At 42.9% G+C, this 21,410-nt stretch overlaps 1 protein-coding gene across 1 annotated transcript in view; it reads left to right on the plus strand.

The window, feature by feature from the left end:
* Nucleotides 1-21,410, plus strand: part of Me2 (malic enzyme 2) — a 51,630-nt gene that overhangs the window by 19,447 nt on the left and 10,773 nt on the right. Inside the window, exons 6-13 of the mRNA XM_034518090.2 lie at nt 554-715; nt 939-1,042; nt 3,567-3,676; nt 3,770-3,867; nt 4,276-4,389; nt 7,782-7,896; nt 10,286-10,428; nt 16,432-16,534. Of these exons, the coding sequence (XP_034373981.1) occupies nt 554-715; nt 939-1,042; nt 3,567-3,676; nt 3,770-3,867; nt 4,276-4,389; nt 7,782-7,896; nt 10,286-10,428; nt 16,432-16,534 (949 nt within the window). The remainder of the gene's footprint in view (nt 1-553; nt 716-938; nt 1,043-3,566; nt 3,677-3,769; nt 3,868-4,275; nt 4,390-7,781; nt 7,897-10,285; nt 10,429-16,431; nt 16,535-21,410) is intronic.

The following is a 21,410-nucleotide window of genomic DNA, read 5'->3' on the forward strand; positions in this document are numbered from 1 at the left end:
CAGCTTGTGCTAAACTTTACACTCTCTCCCTTTCCCCACTCCTTCCAAAATCATTAGTTCATAGTTAAGGAAAACTTTGGTAAAATAACTAAATTTATAATATCATTTTTCAAACTTATGTGTAGGTATATGTATTGTAAAAGCCTGTTGTTTTCTCCCTACTGTTGCTAAGGGTTTTCTGATTGGCCTGTGTTAGTAGGGCACACTGTTTCTGGACTTTTTATTGTGGTAACCTCGGACTTTAATTCACTTCTCCCATGTTTCATTTATGGGAAGAATACTTAAGTTGGCTCTCCTGTCCCTCATTGTGTTTCCAAACCAAAGTCAGATGGAGAACATCTCTAATGAATTCTCTTTTAATACCTCATAATAGGCAGAAGCCTAGTTTAGGTATGCTCCATGGGTTATACTGGAAATTAGACTACTGATTCTTCCTTTGTGATGAAAGTAGAAATATAGCAAAAGAATCCATCCTTTTTAAAGTACAGCTCATTTCCGCCCTACTTTCGGCAGCTGTTAACCCACTTTTTGTTTTGTTTTGTTTGTAATCAAGGCCGTTGTGGTGACTGACGGAGAGAGGATCCTGGGTCTTGGAGATCTGGGTGTCTATGGGATGGGGATTCCAGTAGGGAAGCTGTGTTTGTACACAGCGTGTGCAGGAATTCAGCCTGAGAAATGCCTGCCTGTGTGCATCGACGTGGGCACTGATAACATGGTGAGTGCGTCTTCCCCTTCCCGCCGCCTGCTGGCAGATGATTCATGAGGGGAAAGATCTTGTAATTTTAGATGCTAATCTTTTTCTTAAGCTTGGCTTTTAATGTTTATAAGAGTAACAGTGAATCAAGTTTATTAAGGTTCTTAAAGATTTTATCTTATATATGTTTAATGTAAATAAATGTAATAAAAGGCTTTATTTTTGCATCCGGTTTCTTATATAGGCACTATTAAAAGATCCGTTTTACATGGGCTTGTATCAGAAGCGAGATCGCTCCCAGCTTTATGATGATCTGATGGATGAGTTTATGAAGGCGATTACTGACAGGTATCCCATGAAGCTGATGGCTGTGAAAGAACCTCTGTAAGGGAAGGGTTAAACTGTGGGCCTTTTCATGCCCAGTGATACGAGCTTCTGTTCTGCATTGCCGGCTGGGGTGACCTGACATCTGGAAGGAAGTATGCATTCCCCGCTCCTAACCTCTCACAGTGCACGCCTCCCATAAGTCTTCCGTGGGCAGCCTCATTCCCACCACCCCACCAGAACCCTCCTGCAGCATCGGCATCTTCCTTGTTCCTGTTTTCTTAGACCTATTTACTTACTTACTTACTTACTTACTTACTTACTTACTTACTGGAGGTGTGTGCATGTGTGTTATGATGTGCATGGGGAGGTCTGAGGACACCTTTGTGGACACTTTTGTCTCCATCTACCTCTCTGCAGGTTGAACCCAGGTTGCCAGGCTTGCTAGGCAAGCACTTTACCTGGACCCTAATGAATGGATCCTCTACATGCATATAATCTAGGGATTGCTGTGCTGGGAAGGGAACCCAGGACCTCATACATGCTAGACTAGCACTGAGTGGCTGAGCTAGACTGTCGGTTCTTACACGTGGTCTTATTCATAAGCTGTGGTCTTCACATATGTGACTTATACAGCCACCTGTGTGGCCTCCACGCTTCCAGCTGCTGTGCTCTCCTGCCTTGAGAAATTCGGTTACAGCATCCCATTTCTCTCTCAAATGGAATTCTTTCCTAACAGCCTGCCTTCTGTATTTTTAAGCGCTAACAATGGCAGTAGCGTTCACCCATTGCCAGACCTTTTATCTTGGGGCTGTTTGGGGCCCTTCTTCACCAGCCAGCCATGCCATCAGCGCTCCCTCAGAATCGTCTGATATACATTTGCATGCCTTGCAAGTGTGCGTCTTCTGTTTCCACTGCCTTCCTTCAGCTCTCCTGGCTTCCTGTGAGCCCTTCTCTAGTTCATTTCCTTCTAATACTAGGATTCATCTTATAAAATGTGCATTGCCTTACATACTTTTTATCTCAATGGTTTTCTATAGCCACAGATTAAAACCCAGATTCTTCATCTTTATGGCCTGTCTGTGGTTAGTGTGTCTGTGTGTGTGTGTGTGTGTGTGTATGTGTGTTGCATGGATATGCATCTGTTTATGGCCCATGTACCAAGGCAAGCATGTGGAGGTCAAAAGACAACCTCTGGTGTCCATCCCTACTTCTATTTTGAATCAGGGTCTCTTCACTGTTTTTTCTACTGTGTACCCTTGTATAGCATACTTTTTAAGCTGCTAGCTGCCTCACAAGCTGCCAGAGACTCTACTGCTCTGTTTTCTATCTCCCTGTAAGAGTGCTAGGTTACATATGCTCACTGGATCCAGCTTTATGAGGATTCTTGGTATTTGGACTCAGTCCTCACACTTAGTAGGCAAGCACTTTTACCTCAGGGGGTAAAATTTTGGAAGCCATCTTGCAAACTCAGCTTTTAAAATTACAGGCAACAAAATACTCAGAAATGAATTTTTTCCTCTAGGTAAAGATGATGGCAGATTCAGGGCTGAGCTCTTGTCTCCTCGCACACTGTCCTCTGGTCCTTCTTCCTTCACTTGCCTTCCCTGGACAAGGTGGCATTTTTTTAGCTATGCTGACTGCCTCAGCACCGGTCTGGCTCCTCACTTGGCAGTCTGTGTGTTCTGGTATCCCGTGGCATGTGCCTCACGTTTCCTGTGTCACTGTAAACTTCTTAGTGGCTGCTTCTGTCTTTCTCATCTCCTCAGCTCAGGCACGTGATATCACCAGCAGGTTATCCTTGTGAATTCTCCCCTCTACGGCCTTCAGGAATTCAACACGAGACACACAAGTCCCTTGTCCCCTACTTGGCTTAGCCAGCTTCTCCTTGTCCTTCAGTGTGAACCCTGATAAATACACTGGCTGTTGAAAGTTCAAAGTCTTGTTTAGCCCCTCTCTGCTGCTTCATTTCCCAGGTGAAGATTCAGTGCAACTCCTTTCAGGTCTTTTCTGATTTTTCTCTTCCTTGGTTTATTTGTCTGAGTCAGTCTTTCTGTGTTTTTAGACTGGCCTCTAACCCATGGTCCTCCTGCCTTAGCCCCTCTGGTGTCAGAATGCACATGTATGCTGCCTTACCTGCAGTGGCCTTCCCTTCTTACTACCGTAGGTCACCAAAATAAACTCAGCTGGCAGTTGTTTCTCAGTGTGTCTTCCTGTTATATAACCAAATGCATCCATTTCAGAGGTTTACTCTCTAATTTGCAGAAAGAGTTCCTTTTGGGGGTTATTTAGTGCTCGTATGCACTGGACACCCTCCTGGGCCTTTGGAAATAGTTTATACAGGGAATGGCCATAGGCTCATTGTACTACCCGGTCCTTGAAGTAACAGTCTCTGCGGTTTGGCTCTCGACTTTCACAAGCTCTGGAACTCATGGTCTTGAGCTAGTGTGGTAACTTACATTCAGATTCTAGTAATAGAAGCAGTAAGTAGGCAGTCTGTTCTGTAGTGATGCTTTCAACAGAGTCATTAAGACTTTGCTGTTTCTAGATACGGCCGGAACACACTCATTCAGTTTGAAGACTTTGGAAATCATAATGCATTCAGGTTCTTAAAAAAATACCAACACAAATACTGTACCTTCAATGATGATATTCAAGGTAAAGCTAAAACAAAAGGATTTTTCCCTCTTTTAAAGCATTTATAATGTGTGTTTGTTTGTTTCATGTTTAAAATGTTGGGTTTTCCTACAGGGACAGCTGCAGTTGCTTTGTCTGGTCTTCTTGCGGCCCAAAGAGTTATTAATAAACCAGTCTCAGAACACAAAATCTTATTTCTTGGAGCAGGAGAGGTAAGTTTTTAAAGCTCTTTATAATCTAAAGCCAATACTCTGTTTTCTTTTGTAAAGTAAGACTGGCCAGGGGTGGTGCTACATTGCCTTTCATCCTATTGCACTCAGGAGGTAGAGGCAGAGGTGAGATGAGGCAAGCCTGTACTACAGAATGAGTTCCAGGACAACTAGGGCTATATAGATTGTCTGAAAAGAAAGTAAGACAGCATATTGGTGCTTACTGAAGATTACAAGGAATTTATAATTCACTGAAATGGTACGAGAATCGTGACCTCTTATAAAGTAAGGAATTTGTGTGCAGAGACACTGACAAAGAATCTACTTACATATGATTTCTACAGGGAGAACAAAGCAAATGGGCATCACCTCATAATCTAGTCTTGATTTTTAAATGTGTTTACTGGGCAGGCTGCACTTGGAATCGCGAATCTTATAGTTATATCAATGATGGAAAGTGGTCTCTCAGAAGAGGAGGCACAGAGAAAGATCTGGATGTTCGACAAAAACGGCTTGCTAGTTAAGGTAAGGGTGTAGAACCTGGAGAAGCAGCAGAGCCTCTGGCTGTGGTGTTGAAGTTGGGTGTTGACCATACCATCTCTTCCTGTTGTACCCCTCACTGATGCCACAGTGTGCAGGAGCTGGCATCCACTATGTCGCCAGCCTGATCATCCCACCTGGCTGGCTGTCCTGCTTTCATTTTTGTTGCTGTAATAAAATAGCCCTGACCAAAAGCAGTACAGGAGCGAGGAGAGGGGACTCACTTGGCTTATAATTGTAATTATAATCCTTTACTATGGGGAAGTCAAGACAGAAGCAAACTGTCACTCCACAGGCAAGAGCAGAGAGAGTAAAGGCGTGAGTGCTGGCTGTCGGCTAGCTTCTGTTACTCTTCCGCTGTCGAGGCCTAGCTGGTGAGACGGAGTCATCCACATTCAGAGTAGGTTTTCCATCTAACTTTAATTAAGGCAATTAAAGCAATCCAGACACAACCTCCTCACCCCCCCACACACACACCCTTCACACCTAAGTGTCTAACTCCCACTAGGCATGCCCAAAGGCCAACCTGGTCTAAACAATTCCTCATTTAGACTTTTAGCAAGTGATAAGTGATAAGGTTGTTGTGTGAAATTGGCAGTTACAGATAACACTTTCTTTTTTTTTTTTTTAATATAAAGACTCTTAGTTTATACTTAAATCATAATCTGCTTGCCACCAGACATACTCTCTCGCGTTGTTCTGACGCTCTTAGGAGATGAAATAGTTATTATGTCTGACTGTATTTGACTCTTTTAAACTAAAGTATTCTGGGGATTGATCCCAAGGCTTTATGTGCCAGTCAGACATAAGCATCCTCTCACTGGGCTTAAGTTTTGAATTGGAATTCAACCTCCTGCATAAACTATTAGCAATACATCTATTTAATATTTGAACAGAAACTCCTATGTTGTTTCGATCCTAATCCCCGGTGTCAGTCCATGTGTGGTAATTCTTTCCCCTGGATGAGGTTTGCACCTCCTGAGCCTGCCTGCCTGCCTTTGCATTGTCACTACTATTGGTCACCTAATGACTTTCACGGGGCATACATTACATGCCTGTTCCATTTGTCCAGTATGCACTGCTGTCCTAGTGTCCCACATCTATACAATGATCTAATGATGGGACGTTTCCTTCCCACTTACATGCATTATGCATGCTGTCTCCACATGCGCTTGTATGTATCGAGCATGCACATGCATTATGCATGCTGTCTCCACATGCGCTTGTATGTATCGAGCATGCACATGCATTATGCATGCTGTCTCCACATGCACTTGTATGTATCGAGCATGCACATGCATTATGCATGCTGTCTCCACATGCACTTGTATGTATCGAGCATGCACATGCATTATGCATGCTGTCTCCACATGCACTTGTATGTATCGAGCATGCACATGCATTATGCATGCTGTCTCCACATGCACTTGTATGTATCGAGCATGCACATGCATTATGCATGCTGTCTCCACATGCACTTGTATGTATCGAGCATGCACATGCATTATGCATGCTGTCTCCACATGCACTTGTATGTATCGAGCATGCACATGCATTATGCATGCTGTCTCCACATGCACTTGTATGTATCAAGCATGTACATGGCTCTCGTCCTGGCTGTTTTCTCTTCATGTCAGTAACCAGATATGAACATTAAATGTACTGTTGCCTTTAGTCCTGTCAGAACTTGTGTCCTTAGGCTGGGAGGCTGGGAGGCTGGGAGGCTGAGGGGTGGGAGTGGACATTGTGTTTTTATTTTGTTTTTGTTTTCCTTGTGAAATTTTTTTAGCTTTTTTTTCTTAAGAAATATTATAATCACAGAAACAAGTTTAAAATGATCATAGGGCTGGAGAGACGGCCCAGCAGTTAAGAGCACTTGTTGCAGAGGATCTTTTTGTTTTGTTTTGTTTTTTTAATGAGCAGAGGTTTTGCCTTTTTAAAGTCATCAGTTGCCAGGCAGTGGTGGCACATGCTTTTAATCCCAGCACTTGGAAGGCAGAGGCAGGCGGATTTCTGAGTTCAAGGCCAGCCTGGTCTACAGTGTGAGTTCTAGGACAGCCAGGACTACACAGAGAAACCCTGTTTCAAAATAAAGAAATGAGAGAGAGAGAGAGAGAGACAGACAGACAGACAGACAGACAGACAGACAGACATCAGTTTTGAAGAAATGGTGGCATAACCAAACCTAAGCGTGTTGCCTGAGTATGAAGCCCATGCTCTGAATCATGAAGCTGTCCCCACGGTGCCGTGGCTGAAGTCTCTGCCAGCCTGTGTAGAAGAGAAGGGTGGTAAACATCACGTTCTTACCTGGAGGGGAATATGTCTCTGCTGGCATTCAGCTCTGACCTTCACCTTGTAGCACTGGTTTTTGTCAAGGGTCTGGGTCTAAAATAACTGCAGCCTTGGTGAGCTACAGCAGTTTCCCCACAGCCGAGAATCCCTGTTCACCTCCGACCTGAAAGCACGTCCTTGCCTCGCTCTTTAGGGTGTGTAGGTAGCTTGGACTTTCAGTCTCCTCCAGTGATCCTAAACCTGTTGTCCTTTTGAAGACACTGAGTGTCCTCACTAAATTCCCGCTCTACAGAGCTGTGACGATGCCAAGACAGTGTAGGAAGCCAGCTTTCTGATAGCCTTAGCTTCTTTTAATTGGGGGGGAGGGGGAGGGCGGGCTTTATGTAGCAAGCTTTAGACCAGCTGAGGCTAGGTCCCCTAAGACCATCTCTTAAAGGGGAAGGGGAGTTGGGAGTTTGCCTTAACAGTAAAGTATTTGCCTAGTATGTTCAAGCCCTGGGGTTCTATTCATAATACCAAAACATTTTGATGTGGCTGTTCGTAAGTTTGTTAGGCTGTGGTCTTCACATGTGGTGAGCAAATTTATGATATTTGCTATATTGCTATATCACATTTCTAAAATACTGAAGATTCTTAATAGTAAATAGGGAATTTAGGAGGATGTCATAGAGGGAAGGAATTTTTGAGAGACATGGCAAAGTTTCTGGACATAATTGACTTGATGAACTGTTTCTTTTTCTTTTTTTTTTTTTTTTTTTTTTTTTTTTTGGTTTTTCGAGACAGGGTTTCTCTGTGTAGTCCCGGCTGTCCTGGAACTCACTCTGTAGACCAGGCTGGCCTCGAACTCAGAAATCCGCCTGCCTCTGCCTCCCAAGTGCTGGGATTAAAGGCATGTGCCACCACCGCCCAGCTGATGAACTATTTCTGGATTCTGTGAAGTTAGAATTAGCAGATAGAGGTTGAAGAAAAAGGTAAATCAAAAGACGTTTGTGTTACAAGGACGAAATTTATCTAATTGACAAGTCATATGCTTAATTCGTCTTTACTGTGCACTTACTGATACTGTACTTTATCAAAACATTCAGGGCCGGACTGCTAGCATAGATAGTAACCAGGAACCATATGCTCATGTGGTCCCAGAGAACGTCCCTGCAACTTTTGAAGATGCAGTAAATCAACTGAAGCCTTCAGTTATAATTGGTAAGTGAAGTTGTTTGTACACAGTCCTGTTATTTAACTGTCAGTCATAACTCTCACAGGATTACTAACGTAAGTTGCTGTGTTTTACCTCGCCTTCAGCATGTGCAGGCGGTCTCTCGGTGTTTTAGGGGACTGGTGTTGAGGCCCACTGGACACACCCAGACCTGCTGCACCTGAGTCTCCTGTGCTAAGAGGTGTAGGGCTTGTGCATCACCTGCACACATCCTGCTGTGTACTTGAGCACACCTTTAGTGACTTTTGCTGTGTAAATGTTGTGTAAGTGGGTCTGCAGCTATATTATTAGGGAATGATACAGAAAGGTCTGCACATGCGCAGGACATACACAGCTTTGTCTCCTTCTGCATTGTTGTCCTGTATTAAAAATGTACATGTATTGAGTACATGTACAGAACCTCACAGATAAAGAGGGCTGACTCAAATTAAAATATTTGGTTTCTCTGCATAAAGGTTTTAAGGGACAGAATTCCATGCTGGGCATGTGATACACGTTTGTAATCTCAACACGGGAGAAACTAAGGCAAGATTATGAATTCAGGGCCAGTTTGGGTTACACAGTCAAATGTCTAAAATTCTGGAAATGGGGCCAGCGAGATGGCTCAGCAGGTAAAGGTGCTTGCTGCTCAAAGTCTGATGATGTGAACTGAGCCCCAAGGGTCCACATGGCAGGAGAGAACACTTCGCACAAGTTGTCCTCTCTACATGTACATGTACGGCACCCCAGACTCACACATGTAGACAGTAAGGAGCTGAATGTAGCTTAGCACTTACATCTTAACTTTAACTGAAAACAAAACTGAAGCTGTTTTGCTCTCCTGTAAACTGGCTTTGAACATCTGGGCTCCAGTGTTTGTCTTGCCTGGGTCTCCCAAGGCTGGACTACAAGCCCAGCTCTTTCTGGTGTTTTGCTTTCAGAGCTGTTGTGACTGGAGGTAAACTCAGCTTTCAAAGGCCAAGGTCGTTTGACAGACTATACCAGGAAAATCCAGTACAGAGTGAGAAAACAGAGTGGAAACTTTCCATGTGTTTCATGCTGTCAGCACTTGTTGCTGACATCTGTGCTGACCCAGCCCTGAGTTCTTAGCACAGATGCAGGGCTATTTGATTCTCTGTAGCGTTAGCTTTGAGTTTACAATCAGGAGCTTTTAGTAGTTTTCATGTAGGAACTCTGTTTAATGTTTAACTATAAAATCTTCACAATGAGATCGATCCTATGCTCAGAAAAATATGTCTGTGTTTTTTCATTCACACACACACACACACACACACACACACACCAAGAAGATCTTAAAGGGTTTTCTACATGACTTCTCTTAAAACCTGAGAATGTAGTCACTCATTGTCTATCTGCAGAGGAACAAGGGAACAGAAGAAGGTGAGGGGCTGCTCTCAGCAGAGGCCTCCTTTAGTTGCCTCCAGATCCCACCAAGGCCTGAGTGATCTCCCTTCACACAGATCTTTATAACCCTGTATATATTTATTTTAACAACTTGCTGAAGAAAAACTTCCAGTTTATTCTTTCATCAACTATATCTGGCTGCATTACATTCTTTCTTCTTTCTTACTGCTAGAGACCTGTAAGGGTTTTGTGTTTGCCTGGCAGTGATCTGCCACTTAGCTAAATCCCCAGTCCCTACATCCAGTTTTTGTTTTGTGTTTGCTTGTTTGTTTTTACAGGTCTCACTATGTAGACCTGAAACTCATAGTGATTTGCCTACCTCGCACCCCCCCCCCCCCCCGAGTGCTGCAGTTAAAGGTGTGCCACCACAGCCAGCTCTTATGTTTGCTTTTGTACCTAGTGTTCTAATTTAGTGTCTGGGACACGGTGAGAACTTAATAAACGTAAATCAGCTGCATCAGGAGTTGATTGGTTTAGTCAGGACAGTCTTCTGACCACTTAAGAATTAAGAATACCACTCAGGAATCCCAACTGCAGTCAGGACGTTAACTATATATAAAGAGTGTCCACTACCAGATGAACCTCAAACATAGAACACCGAGGCACTTCCCCAGGCCCTGGTTGGTGCAGTCTGTCTCTCTGGGGGTCTCTTTCTGGTCCCTCAGATGAGTAGACGTTCACACAACACTGTGAACCTTGTCACTGGTTATAGTGATGGTGATAGTCACACGCTGGACAGGTTTTCCTAAAATTTACTAGACAATAAATATGTAAGGGAAAATTTTCAGCATTTTATTGTTTCCCTTTCCATAATGAAGCTGTGCTCACATAGTATTCTCTCAGTGAAACAGAATCCATCTGTGTAATGAAACCTGTGGTTTCCTTATGGTAAATGTTTTGCAGAAACACTGTTAGTAAGAACCAGTTTGTTCTACCTGTGCTGAAGTTGTTTTCTTCCTTTATTTATTGCAGGAGTGGCAGGTGCTGGCCCACTTTTTACTCCTGGTGTAATCAAAGCCATGGCTTCTGTCAATGAGAGGCCTGTGATATTTGCTTTAAGTAATCCTACAGCGCAGGCCGAGTGCACAGCCGAAGACGCGTACACACTTACAGAGGTATTGTCAGCGAGAATCATGCAAGTTGGTTCTGTCTCATTGGCTTGTTTGTTGCACGTTCTCACACACTTATTCATCACTATTTGAGTGGAGATGGCAGTGGGTCACCAAGTTTGAAATCAGCATGCCAGCCCTGAGAGCAGTTACTGAACGCTCACTTGTTTGCCCAGCTCTGCTAAGCCCCTAATGCTTTTCTGTGTGTTTTGAAACCACATATGCTTCTTTTTTTCTTAATTCTTTTTCTATAGAAAGTATCCGTTTAGATTTGCCCGAGTTTATGTTTTGTTTGCTTGCTTGCTTCTTTCTCTTGATAGTATATTTTGCCTTCATTTTGAAGGACATTTTCACCCCACTTGGAATTAACAACTGGGAGTTGCTGTATTTCAGTACTTTAAAAATAGCTTGTTGTTTTCTGGATTGTGTCTTGCTGCCATTCCTTTGGGTTTGGACCCACGTATGGTTTATTAGTTTCCCTGGAGATAGAAGACTCACTCCTGAGTCTCTACTTGATGACTGACTGCCGAGGCTTGGTCTGGTTTTGGAAACAGGGCTGGAGTCTCTGCTTTGGCCATGTTTTCTCCTGTGAGACTCCATTGCCAGTGTTGAGTGTGTGTGTTTTTGGGTGTGGTGTCCACTTAGCTCTGCTTTGCTCTGACTTCCTCAGGCCTTCCACTTGGCAGTCACTTTCCTACTCTGTTCATCTGTCCTTAGGTTCTTGGTTTCAGTTCTTACATATTTTTCAGTCATAAAAATTCAAAAATAATCAGAAACTCTGCTTTCTTGCTCTTATTTTATTTTATTTTATTTTATTTTATTTGTTTTTAAACCAATGGCTGTCTGGAGTGGATTTTATACTTTCACCCAGACTGGTAGTAAGTGAGTGCTTTGGGCCTTTGACACTGTTGTTGTGGAGCGTCCAGCTTCAGGCACTAGCTTCTGTGCTGTTATGTAGTGGGGCCCTACTGCTCCATGGGATGGTGTCTTAGCCCTACTGTCCACTGCCGAACCACTTCTCGCATTCTTGTAGGTCATCAGAGTGATTTCAGGAATTGAGAGCTTTTGGGTTTTGTTCTGTGTAATGAACCTGCAGCCTTGCAGATATACACGTTTAGGCAAGCAAGCTACAACTAAACTATATTCCTAGGCCCTAGGAAGTGAATCTTACAGTTCTATTTACCATGATATATCAAATTCTCATTTAACTTCTTGAATATGTGAATATTCATGATTATAATTTTGGGGTTATGCTCTAGAGAATAAAGAATGTAGTAAGTATTTAATATTCTCACCCTAATAAGTCACCAGTAATTTTGTTTCTTTCATATCTCCTCGGATGATTTTAAAGATCTTAGATATCCATTGTAGACATAGCTCTCACAAGTTGAGTCTTAAATAATATACAGGCTCAGCAGGTAAAGGCTTCTGCCACCGGCCCTGACAGCCTTGCTCAGCTTCCGTGTAGTGGAAGGAGAGAGCTGAGTCCCACGAGTTGTCCTCAGTGTTACATGTGTGCCTGCAGGAGCTTGTACATTCCCTCCAGGAAACAAATGTGTGATTAAAATGTGTAATTATAAATAGTACTGCACCATATTTAAATTTAAGAACATTTTTATTTATTTATTTTGTGTGTATGGGTGTGGGCACACATGCCACACAGTATGTCATGTATGTGTTGGTCAGAGGACCACTTGGGGCAGCCACTTTCCTTTATCAAACTCAGCTTATCCAGCTTGGCAGCAGGCACAGTGACCACCGAGCTCGCTCACTGTCCCTCCACTTGTAATGTTTAATACTTAGTTTAGCCTCTGCCCTAGCTTTCAGTTTTCTTCTAAATATCCTTTTCCCTCTGTGGATTTGTTGTTTGTTTTGAAACGAAGTCCTGCTGTGTATGTAGCCCAGGCTTGAACCGTGACATCCTCCTGCTCCAGCTTCTCAGATGCTGGGCCTACAGGAGTGCAGCAGCCACCACATCTAACTGTTGACAGTTTTTGTTTTGTTTTTTTATTTAATTTCTTGAATATGTGAATTCTAGTTAAAGTTTCTGATTGTAACAAACTCTCACTTTCTGGAAATCCATTTTTATTACTTCCCTTCCTCCCGCCTTAGTGATTAGTTGTTAATTCTCTTGTAAGGTAGTTGTTTGCTGGTTTGTGTGTCTTGAATGCTGGGTGGTGTGGATGGCAAGTTACTTGAGGCTTGGGGTGAATGCATCTTACTTGGGGCCCTTCCTTCTCCTCCAGTGGCTGTTAGGCTGGTTTTCATTGTCATAACTCAGTTGGCTCAGCCAGGTGTGGTCTCCAGTTCCAGCCTGTCCTCACCCCCTCCCGCTGGGTAGCTCCTCGGGAATAAATGCACCCTGAGGGATTTCTTAGCAGCCTTTCTGGTTCGTGCTCCTTGAACTTCATTTGTGCTGTGTTGGCCTGAGACTCTCCAAGGCTCCACTGCTGGGGTCATGCGTGGGTCTCAGGAGCCTTCTTCCTCCCATCTCCCAGCCCTAAATACCATTGCTCTGTGACACCCTGCTTCTTATAAAACTCTAAGAAACATTTCTTAGTCCTTACTCCTTACTGTCACCAGAGGGGGCATGAGTGTGGTACAGCCCAGGATGTCACTGGGCAGGCAGAGCCTAGGGAAGGTTTTGGATTTGGTTCCAGTTCCTTTTCTCATTGTTCCAGAGAGCTCATCGCTCAGCTCCTTCTGCTTTCTTGTCACTGCTCTGTTAGAAAAAGTACATTCTGTGAATATCTGTCAGAGGTAATGATTTTAACCTATCCTACTGACTGAAATCCTTTCTTTCTAAGTCAGTCACAAATGAACATAAAGTTTTTTTTAACTCATCTCTTCCTTTCTCCCCTTCACAAGCACCAGGCGGCACGTCGTACGTGCAGACATGCATGCAGCAAAGCACACACACAGAAAGTTTTCATTGTTTTTTAAAATTATGCTTTTACCATCATTATTATCATTAGCTTCATTGCTTGTCCTGTCTCCAGTTTATTGGGTTTATTGACCTAGTTTATATGGGTAAAATGTGAAATGTTGATGACTGCTGTTCTCCAAATTAAGCCTTTCTCTTGCACAATGAATATAAGGCTCAGATCCAGTATATCACTAGCTCTGCCATTTTCAAATAAAATTATATACAGCTACACACACCACATATTTGCATGTGTGTAGACATATGTATATATACATACATATAATGTTTTATAAAGTAAATGAATGCTGCTCAGATATTTGAGAACTTTATTTCTGAACATTATTGAACTGAATAATATTATTGAACTAAACAGATAATCTTTAAAAGGAACAAAATTTTCCAAGGAGAATAGTTTGATAAACTGTAATCAATCAGTTTTAAGTGCAGATTTTAGGCTAGGGGTATGGCTCAGCAGTAAAGGTACTTACCACCGAGACTAGTGTTTGAGTTCAGCCTGCAGGTTCCACATGGAAGGAAAGAACAAACTACCTAGGTCATCCATTTTACCTTAATGTGTAAACAAGCACGTGTGTGAAAAAATGTAAGATGTGCGTCTCTTCAGTTTCGGAACTTGGAAGTCTTACCAGAATAAAACAGCATGGAGCCACTGAATCGTAGCTTATAAATTCTTTCTGCCAGTCACACAAAACAATAGTGTTAAGTTTTGTCTTTGCCTTTTAAGTTTTCAGTGCCCCGCAGGTTGCCCTTGAGCCCCTTATCTTTTTGCCTCAGCCTCCTGAACATCCGGGGTTGCAGGAGGAGACTGTTTGAGTAATGTCTTCATGTTTTAATAACCATTTAAAACTGAACTGCAGAATGGGATTGCTACTGTCAGGAGCTGATGGTGAGGAGCAGCTGATAACTGCAGAGGAAACGGAAAGTACTTAGCATATGGAGTCAAATGTCCAAGAGGCTTACCTGAGCCATTAGCGTAGTCGGCCTGCTCCCACACTTAGACTTTGTACCACTTGGAAATTAAATTTTGAATTAGTACTATTTTGAAATTGTGTCACTAAAGTAACACAATGTAACATGGTGCTTTAGATTGCTTGGCATTTACTCTAAAGTCTGTTAGGGCTTAGGAACTTAGCTCAGTTGGTAGAAGGCTTACCTGACATGCACAAAGCCGCATTAGATCCCAGGCTTGGTGTGTGATACATACTGTAATCCTGATGCTCTAGAGCTGGAGGCCAGCTGTTGAATGTTCTAGAGCAGTGGCATTATGTCTATCCATGTGTGTTGAGATAGATAAGTTTTCTGCAAAGCACTTTTTAACCTAATTTAATTGGGTGTTTAAATGTTACTTAACATTAGCTGTTTTTAAACATTCCAACATGCCTCGGTTTTTTTTTTATTAAATTATTTTATTTATTTATTTACATCCCAAATGTTGCCCCCTTCCTGGTCTCTCCTCACCTAGCTCTTCACCCCACTGTCCTCCTCGCCACCTCTGAGAGAGTGCTCTGCTACCTCCCTACCCCCACCTCACCCCCCCTCCCCCAGCATCCCCCTTCCCTAGGGCATCAAGTTTCCACAGGATTAAGCTCATCCTCTCCCACTGAGGCCAGACAAGGCAGTCCTCTGCTACACATATGCCTGGGGCAAAGGACCAGCCCGTGCATGCTCCTTGGTTGGTGGCTTAGTCTCTGTGAACTCTGAGGGGTCCTGGTTAGTTGACACTGTTGGTCTTCCTTTGGGGTTGCAATCTCTTCAGCTCTTTTAGTCCTTCCCCTAACTCTTCCATGGGGGTCCCCAACCTCCATCCAATGCGTGGCTGTAAGTATCTGCTTCTTTCTCAGTCAGCTGCTGGTAGACCCTCTCAGAGGACAGCTATGCTAGCTCCCTGTCTGCAAGCACGTGGTATCAGTAATAGTGTCAGAGTTTGGTGCCTGTGTATGGGATGAATCCCAAGTCAGGCTAGTCACAGTGTGGCCTTTCCTTTTGTCTCTGCTCCATTTTTGTCCCTGCATTTCCTTTAGATAGTAACAATTCTGGGTCAGAAATTTGAAGATGGGTGGGTGGCCCCATCCATGGGGCCATCAATTGGAGGCCATGTTTATCTACTGGAGGTGTTCTCTTCAGGTTCTATCTCCCACTGTTGGACATTTGGGCTAAGGTCATTCCCATTGACTCTGGGGAGCCTCTCCATTCCAAGTCTCTGGGACTTTTCAGAGGTTCCCCTTCCCCACATCTTGTAAGTTGCCCTGTTTTGAGTGCTATTGGTTTGTTTTGCTTTTTGCTTTTGGTGAGGCAAAGGGAATAATAATATAAACAGTTTTTATGAATTAAACTTATAGTCCCATTCAATCATAAGAGCATCTGATTTATCCTGGAAATACAGATGGCTCCACTGGCATCACACATATATGTGTGTACATTTAATTGCATAAAGAAAAAACATGTGGGAGACTTACTTTCCTTAACAAGGCAGCATGGCAAGTGTGTTCTGTAACAGTAGTGTAGTTATATCATACGCCATGTAATAAACTGTGGAGAGAGACCATGGCATAATAGAAAAACTGTTGGGTTTAGATTTATAAAAATTTGGATTCAAATTTAACTGCTACGTACAAACTACTTGAAAACATCAAATCCCTAGTTTCTGCTTTACTTGTGGGTTTTTTTTTTTTTTTTAGCAATGAACAGAAGGTAGTAACAATCAAACAAGATTTTCAGGAAAGGTGAATGAACTGAACACCACATAGAAAGCACCCAACACAGAGCTAGTTGAACAGATGGTAGCAAATTAATTTTACTATTTTTCACTTCACTTATGAGGTTCACATTGCTGCTGAGTCTTTATTATTTGAGATGCTATTTATTATCAGTTTTACTTTTATGAAGGGAGTAGAAGTGTTAGGGTTTAAACAGAGCTTCATTTCAGTAGAAGAATTAAAGGATTGTTACGTAGTAAACGATTCTTGTTTCCAGGTAATTTAGTTGTCTAAGGTAACTGTAAGACTTTTATGAATTTTCCTGAATAAGTGGCCAGAAAACTTGAGATTATTTTATGTCATTAACAGGGCAGGTGTTTGTTTGCCAGTGGCAGCCCATTTGAGCCAGTGAAACTCCAGGACGGACGAGTCTTCACCCCAGGCCAAGGAAACAATGCGTATATTTTCCCAGGTAAATGCCACCATTACAGATGTTATAGATCCATCATTAATTGCATAAAAATATTTCAGAGGGCTAAGAGCACCAGCGGGCTTTTCCAGAGAAGCTGGTTCTATTCCCAGCACACCCACATGGGAGCTCCAGTCCCAGGGAAGCTGATGGCCTTGCCTGACTTTTGTCAGCCCTGCATAAAAGTGCTGCAGAGACATATACCCAGGCCAAATATCCAGATAACATAAAATAAAAAAAGATATCCATGGAATTCTTTAGAATTTAAGGTTGACATAATGGATAGTATTTACTGAAGTGTGATATGTCTAGGGAAACAAGGAATTCTAACCTGCTCTGTTTTTTTTTTTGAAAATGTCATCATATTGTTAGGCTTTATTATAGAGATAATACAGTGCGTATTTTATAAACACACAGAGAAAAGCTATGGTGTTCAGCTCTGTCACACCTTTTTATCACACTCTAGAATATAACTGTTGTCGGGTATTTGCCTTTTTTTTTTTTTTTAATACAGTCAACAGGTGTATCCCTTTATCATGGATCTTATAAATTGTCTGTAGGTGTGACTTTCCCAGTGTGAGCCATCACAATACTACACACATTCCTTCCGATCCTCGCCTGCCCTGTGTGTCTGCCTTGTTCTCCTAAGTCAGTAGCTTTACCGTATACAACAAAGGGCTTTGTTAGAAGTTTATGTTTTTATATTTGGTGTGTGTGTGTGCGTGTTTGTGTATGAATGTGTGCACACCCAGAGGCAGAGGAAGACATCTGTGTCCTTGCTGCTCTCTGCCTTATTCCTTGAGGTGTGGTCTCTTTTCTGAACCTGAAGTTCATATTCTCTCAGCCTGTATGGCAGCCAGTGAACAGTGAACCCAGCAGTTTTGTCTCCATGCCTACAAATCAGTGCTGTAGTCACAAGCACACACAAGACCATGCCTGGCTTTTTATGTGAGTCCTAGGATCCCAACTTGGGTCGTCATGGTTGTACAACAAGCTGTCTGGACCACTGAGTTGTCTCTCTGTTATGGAGTTGAGCTGTTTTCATCAGCTTGCCAAATGAAGAAGGAAACTGTGTTAGTGTTTGGCTTTGATCTTGTCCCACTCTTGGTGAAGCTCAGTTGCTGTTTCTACACTGTGGAGTTCTTCAAGTGTGTGGTGATCTATCAATTTCTGTGCTCTGTCTAGATTGAGTATTCAAAACTGTGATTATAAAAGCCTTGATTACATAGTTAGTATTCACTGACTAGATTACTTGGTAAGTACAGCATTTGCTATTGTTGTGTTTGTCTACAAGAATCAGTATGGTGCCCCCTTTCAGTTTCCTGTCCTCACTTGTTGATCTCTGCAGTAAAGCGTCTCAGAGCTCACCTTCTACACAGGTGCTCATCCTCTAACCTATGTTTCTAGAATATATCTTTGAATAAGGTTTAAAAAAAATTCTAAAGAACATGTGAAATCACGTGTGGCCATACAGGCCAGATCCTAGTACTTGGAGGCTGAAGCAAGAGAATTACCATGAGTTTGAGCCCTGTCTGGGCCACTTAGCAAGCGCAGGTCAGGCAGGATTGCATAGCAAGACCTCCTGTCCAGAAAAACAATGCCTGTGAACATGTGGTAGGTTTGCAGACCTCAGAGATCTTCGTTTGTTCTCACTGGATCGTTTGACTGAGATTTGTAAAGTCATTTTTGTTAGGCCCATGGTGTTGATGGGAAGTCTGAAGTCAGGACTGGCTTTCATAATAGAAGGGTTTTCTCTCTCACAGTCTTTGCAGCTTTCCTTTCCAATGGATAGTGGTCGCTGGGCTGTGTTCGGAGTGGCACTATTTTCATTTGTCATGGCCATATGTGGGTGATGGACTTTTACTTTTTTCGTCTCTCATTTCCCTTCCTAGTCTTCTTCTATATGAAGCTCATGCTTGCTTGTAGTTGAATCTCTTATTGTCCCTGACCTGTGGTCTCACTTTTACCTCTTTTTTATATCTTGTAATAGTGAAGCCTCTGGGCTACCTCCTCACTCAGCCTCAGTCTGCTCTGATTTTTAGTACTTTTACTGCATGTCCCAAGTTTTTTTTAAGACATCATACAGTTCATTCATAATAACTTCAGTGTATATCCAGAAGTTAAGTATGCCATCAAGACAGTGATTGGAAATAGGCACCTCAGGCTTTTTCGTCGTGATACTGCCCTGGCATCAGAATGGAAGAGAAGCCTGTAACTACTTAGCAGTGTGTTTATCAGCTTGTGCAATTTAACAGTCTTTCTAGTACCATATTGTAGAATTACCTTTTCCTATCTTTTTTATTTTTAAAGCTAAGGATTCGCTTTCTCTGTCGTTGATGATGCTTCTTCCTTGTGTTGGGGCCATAACTTTGTGTTGATCCTCGGTGGACTTTTAATGTTTGACTCTTTGCAATGCTGAGGATGGAACCCAGGACCTCATGCATGATAGGCTAGTGCTCTACCACTGAGCTAACAAAATGGGGATCTGGCGTGAACTCTGTTGCCACGTGTGTCTCCTTTCCTTTGATGGGTCTTCTCTAAAGGCCTGGCAGCAGGCTCTCCGTAAGTCATCAGTAGTTCAGGGTACAGGCAAGTACATGGTCACACTGTTGAAGTAAACAAGGTGTTTATTTTACCTGTGACCATCGAGTGCCCCGCCTTCTCTTCATGTCACTTCGGTTGTCTCTTGAGACTGAGCATCTATAAAGACTTCCACCATCAGTGATTTCTTTGTGGCGTTTGGGTTTTAAATCATCCTATTCTACACAGTAGTGTTTTTACAGCATAAAGTTTTGAGAGCAAAGAAGAGAATACTTGCTGATTTTGACAAAGCCATTTTTAAGTTCAGAGTTGACTATTTTAAAAATGTATTTAGTTTATTATTGTATGAGTGTTTTGCCTGCATGTATATGTGTGCATGTCTACGTATACTTGGTACTCATGGAGGTCAGAAGAACATGTCACAGATCCTGAGAGGGTGCTGGAAACTGAACCCAGGTCCCTGCCAGAGCAGCCAGGGATCTTGAGCACTGTTCATCTCTCCAACCCTCATATTCGACTTTTAAGAAATTTGGCAGTTGATTATTTGTATATATAGCATTTTTAAAGTCCTGGCTTTATGAGTGAAAGCTATTAGCCCTGTGAATAGACAAGATGGAAGTAAAGGCAGACCCACCAATGGGAGGTTGTCTGAAAGTCTTATAAAAAGAAATCTAAAACTTCAGACTATGGTATTGTCTGAATTGCCAGTCCTACCACTCTAAAAACTGGATAAATATTTAAAACTTAAGCCTGGGTATAATGGTCTAAGCTTATAATTTCAGCACTTGGGAGGTTTGGCAGGAGGAGTGTGAGTTCAAAGCCATCATACATATTAAGAAGAGAGGGGCTGGAGAAAGTGCTTGTTTCTTTTGCACAAGGCTCAGGTCCAGTTCCCAGTACCCACATGACAGCACACAGCATGTATAACTCTAGTTCCAGGGAATCCAGTGCCCTCTTTTGGTCTTGGAGTGCACATACGTGGTGCACATACACCCGTAGATGCAGGCAAAATACTCGTGCACATAAAATAAAAATAAGTAAGTCCTTAAAAGAGAGTCAGAAAACAATGGACAGACAGCCTTCGAAGATCAAAAGCCAGTACTGTGTGGACTGATAAGATGTGAGATCCTGGTTAAGATTAAAGAGCAGAGATCGTGCTCAGGAGGCTGGAGTCTGTAGTCCCCTTAGCACGAGAAACACACTGATGAGGAGATAAACAGCTGAGGGACAAGTTGCATTTACCCCAGAGGAAAGACAGTATTGACATTTGTCCAGGTAGGACTCCTCCTCTTATGAGTGGCTACCCATCCTGGGCTGAAACCCTGCAGGGCTGCATCTGGGAATAGACTGGTCTATAGCTGTGGCTGCTCTAGAAAACTCCAGCCTTTGCTCTGGATGCCAGTGCCTGGTGGAGCCAAATAGAAGTCTTCTGAAAACATAGCACCAGTCCTCAAGTTGTTTTTCTAGAGAAATGTACAAATGCCACTCTTGTTTAGAGGGGAAAAGGAGACCTGTGCAGAGATCTGACAACCCAAGTCCAGCAGACACCACCATCAAGAAGACAGGTTCAGGTCTACGTGGATGACAAATGCTGTAACACAAACACGATTGTTATTTTACAACAGTGAAAGCCAAGCTTGAGAACATTAGCCAAAGTCACTAACTTCTGGACTTGAATACCAACAATAATCCAATGGGTGAATGAAGATTAGACCAAAGCAAGTCACTAGGGCAGCACAGAAGAAACTGGAAATGAAGACCCGAAGGGGAAAACTCAGAAGAGCAAGACAGAGACTTGTAATTGCTAGTAAAGTCCTGGAACACGTTGAGTGTGGAAATGAAGGAGAGGCTGCATCATAGGCTGCATGGCTAAGGGTGCCTTCCCGTGTACCTCAGGAAAAGCTCTGGAGTGTAGACCAGAAGTCCAGACCTCAGACCCTCACTGTGAGGCTTCACAAAGTCCCAAGGAGAAATCATGATGGTGGCTGGTCCAAGTGCAGGAGCAACATTTGATTCCTCAGCACCGCTGAGGGCCAAGAGGGAAAGGAGTGATGTGTTCGTGTTGCTTGTAGGAAACACTTGCCAGCCTAGAGTTCAGTTCATAGTCCACAGAGCTAGGGCAAAACAGAACTCTCTGCATGCATACTTGTGTGAAAGGACAGGAAGTGTTGTTCCTCAGGCCAGTGGATCCAGTCCCAGAAGCTCAGGAGTGAGGGAAGGATGGGCAAAAGCATCTTGTAAATGTGCAGGGAAGACAGAGCAAGTGTCTGAACGTGCAGCTCGCACAGAGCAAGGGTTTACAGACACCAACAGTCATGCGCATTTCAGCGGATGTGCT

Source organism: Arvicanthis niloticus, chromosome 14 (assembly GCF_011762505.2).
Source record: "Arvicanthis niloticus isolate mArvNil1 chromosome 14, mArvNil1.pat.X, whole genome shotgun sequence".
Classification (NCBI taxonomy): domain Eukaryota; kingdom Metazoa; phylum Chordata; class Mammalia; order Rodentia; family Muridae; genus Arvicanthis; species Arvicanthis niloticus.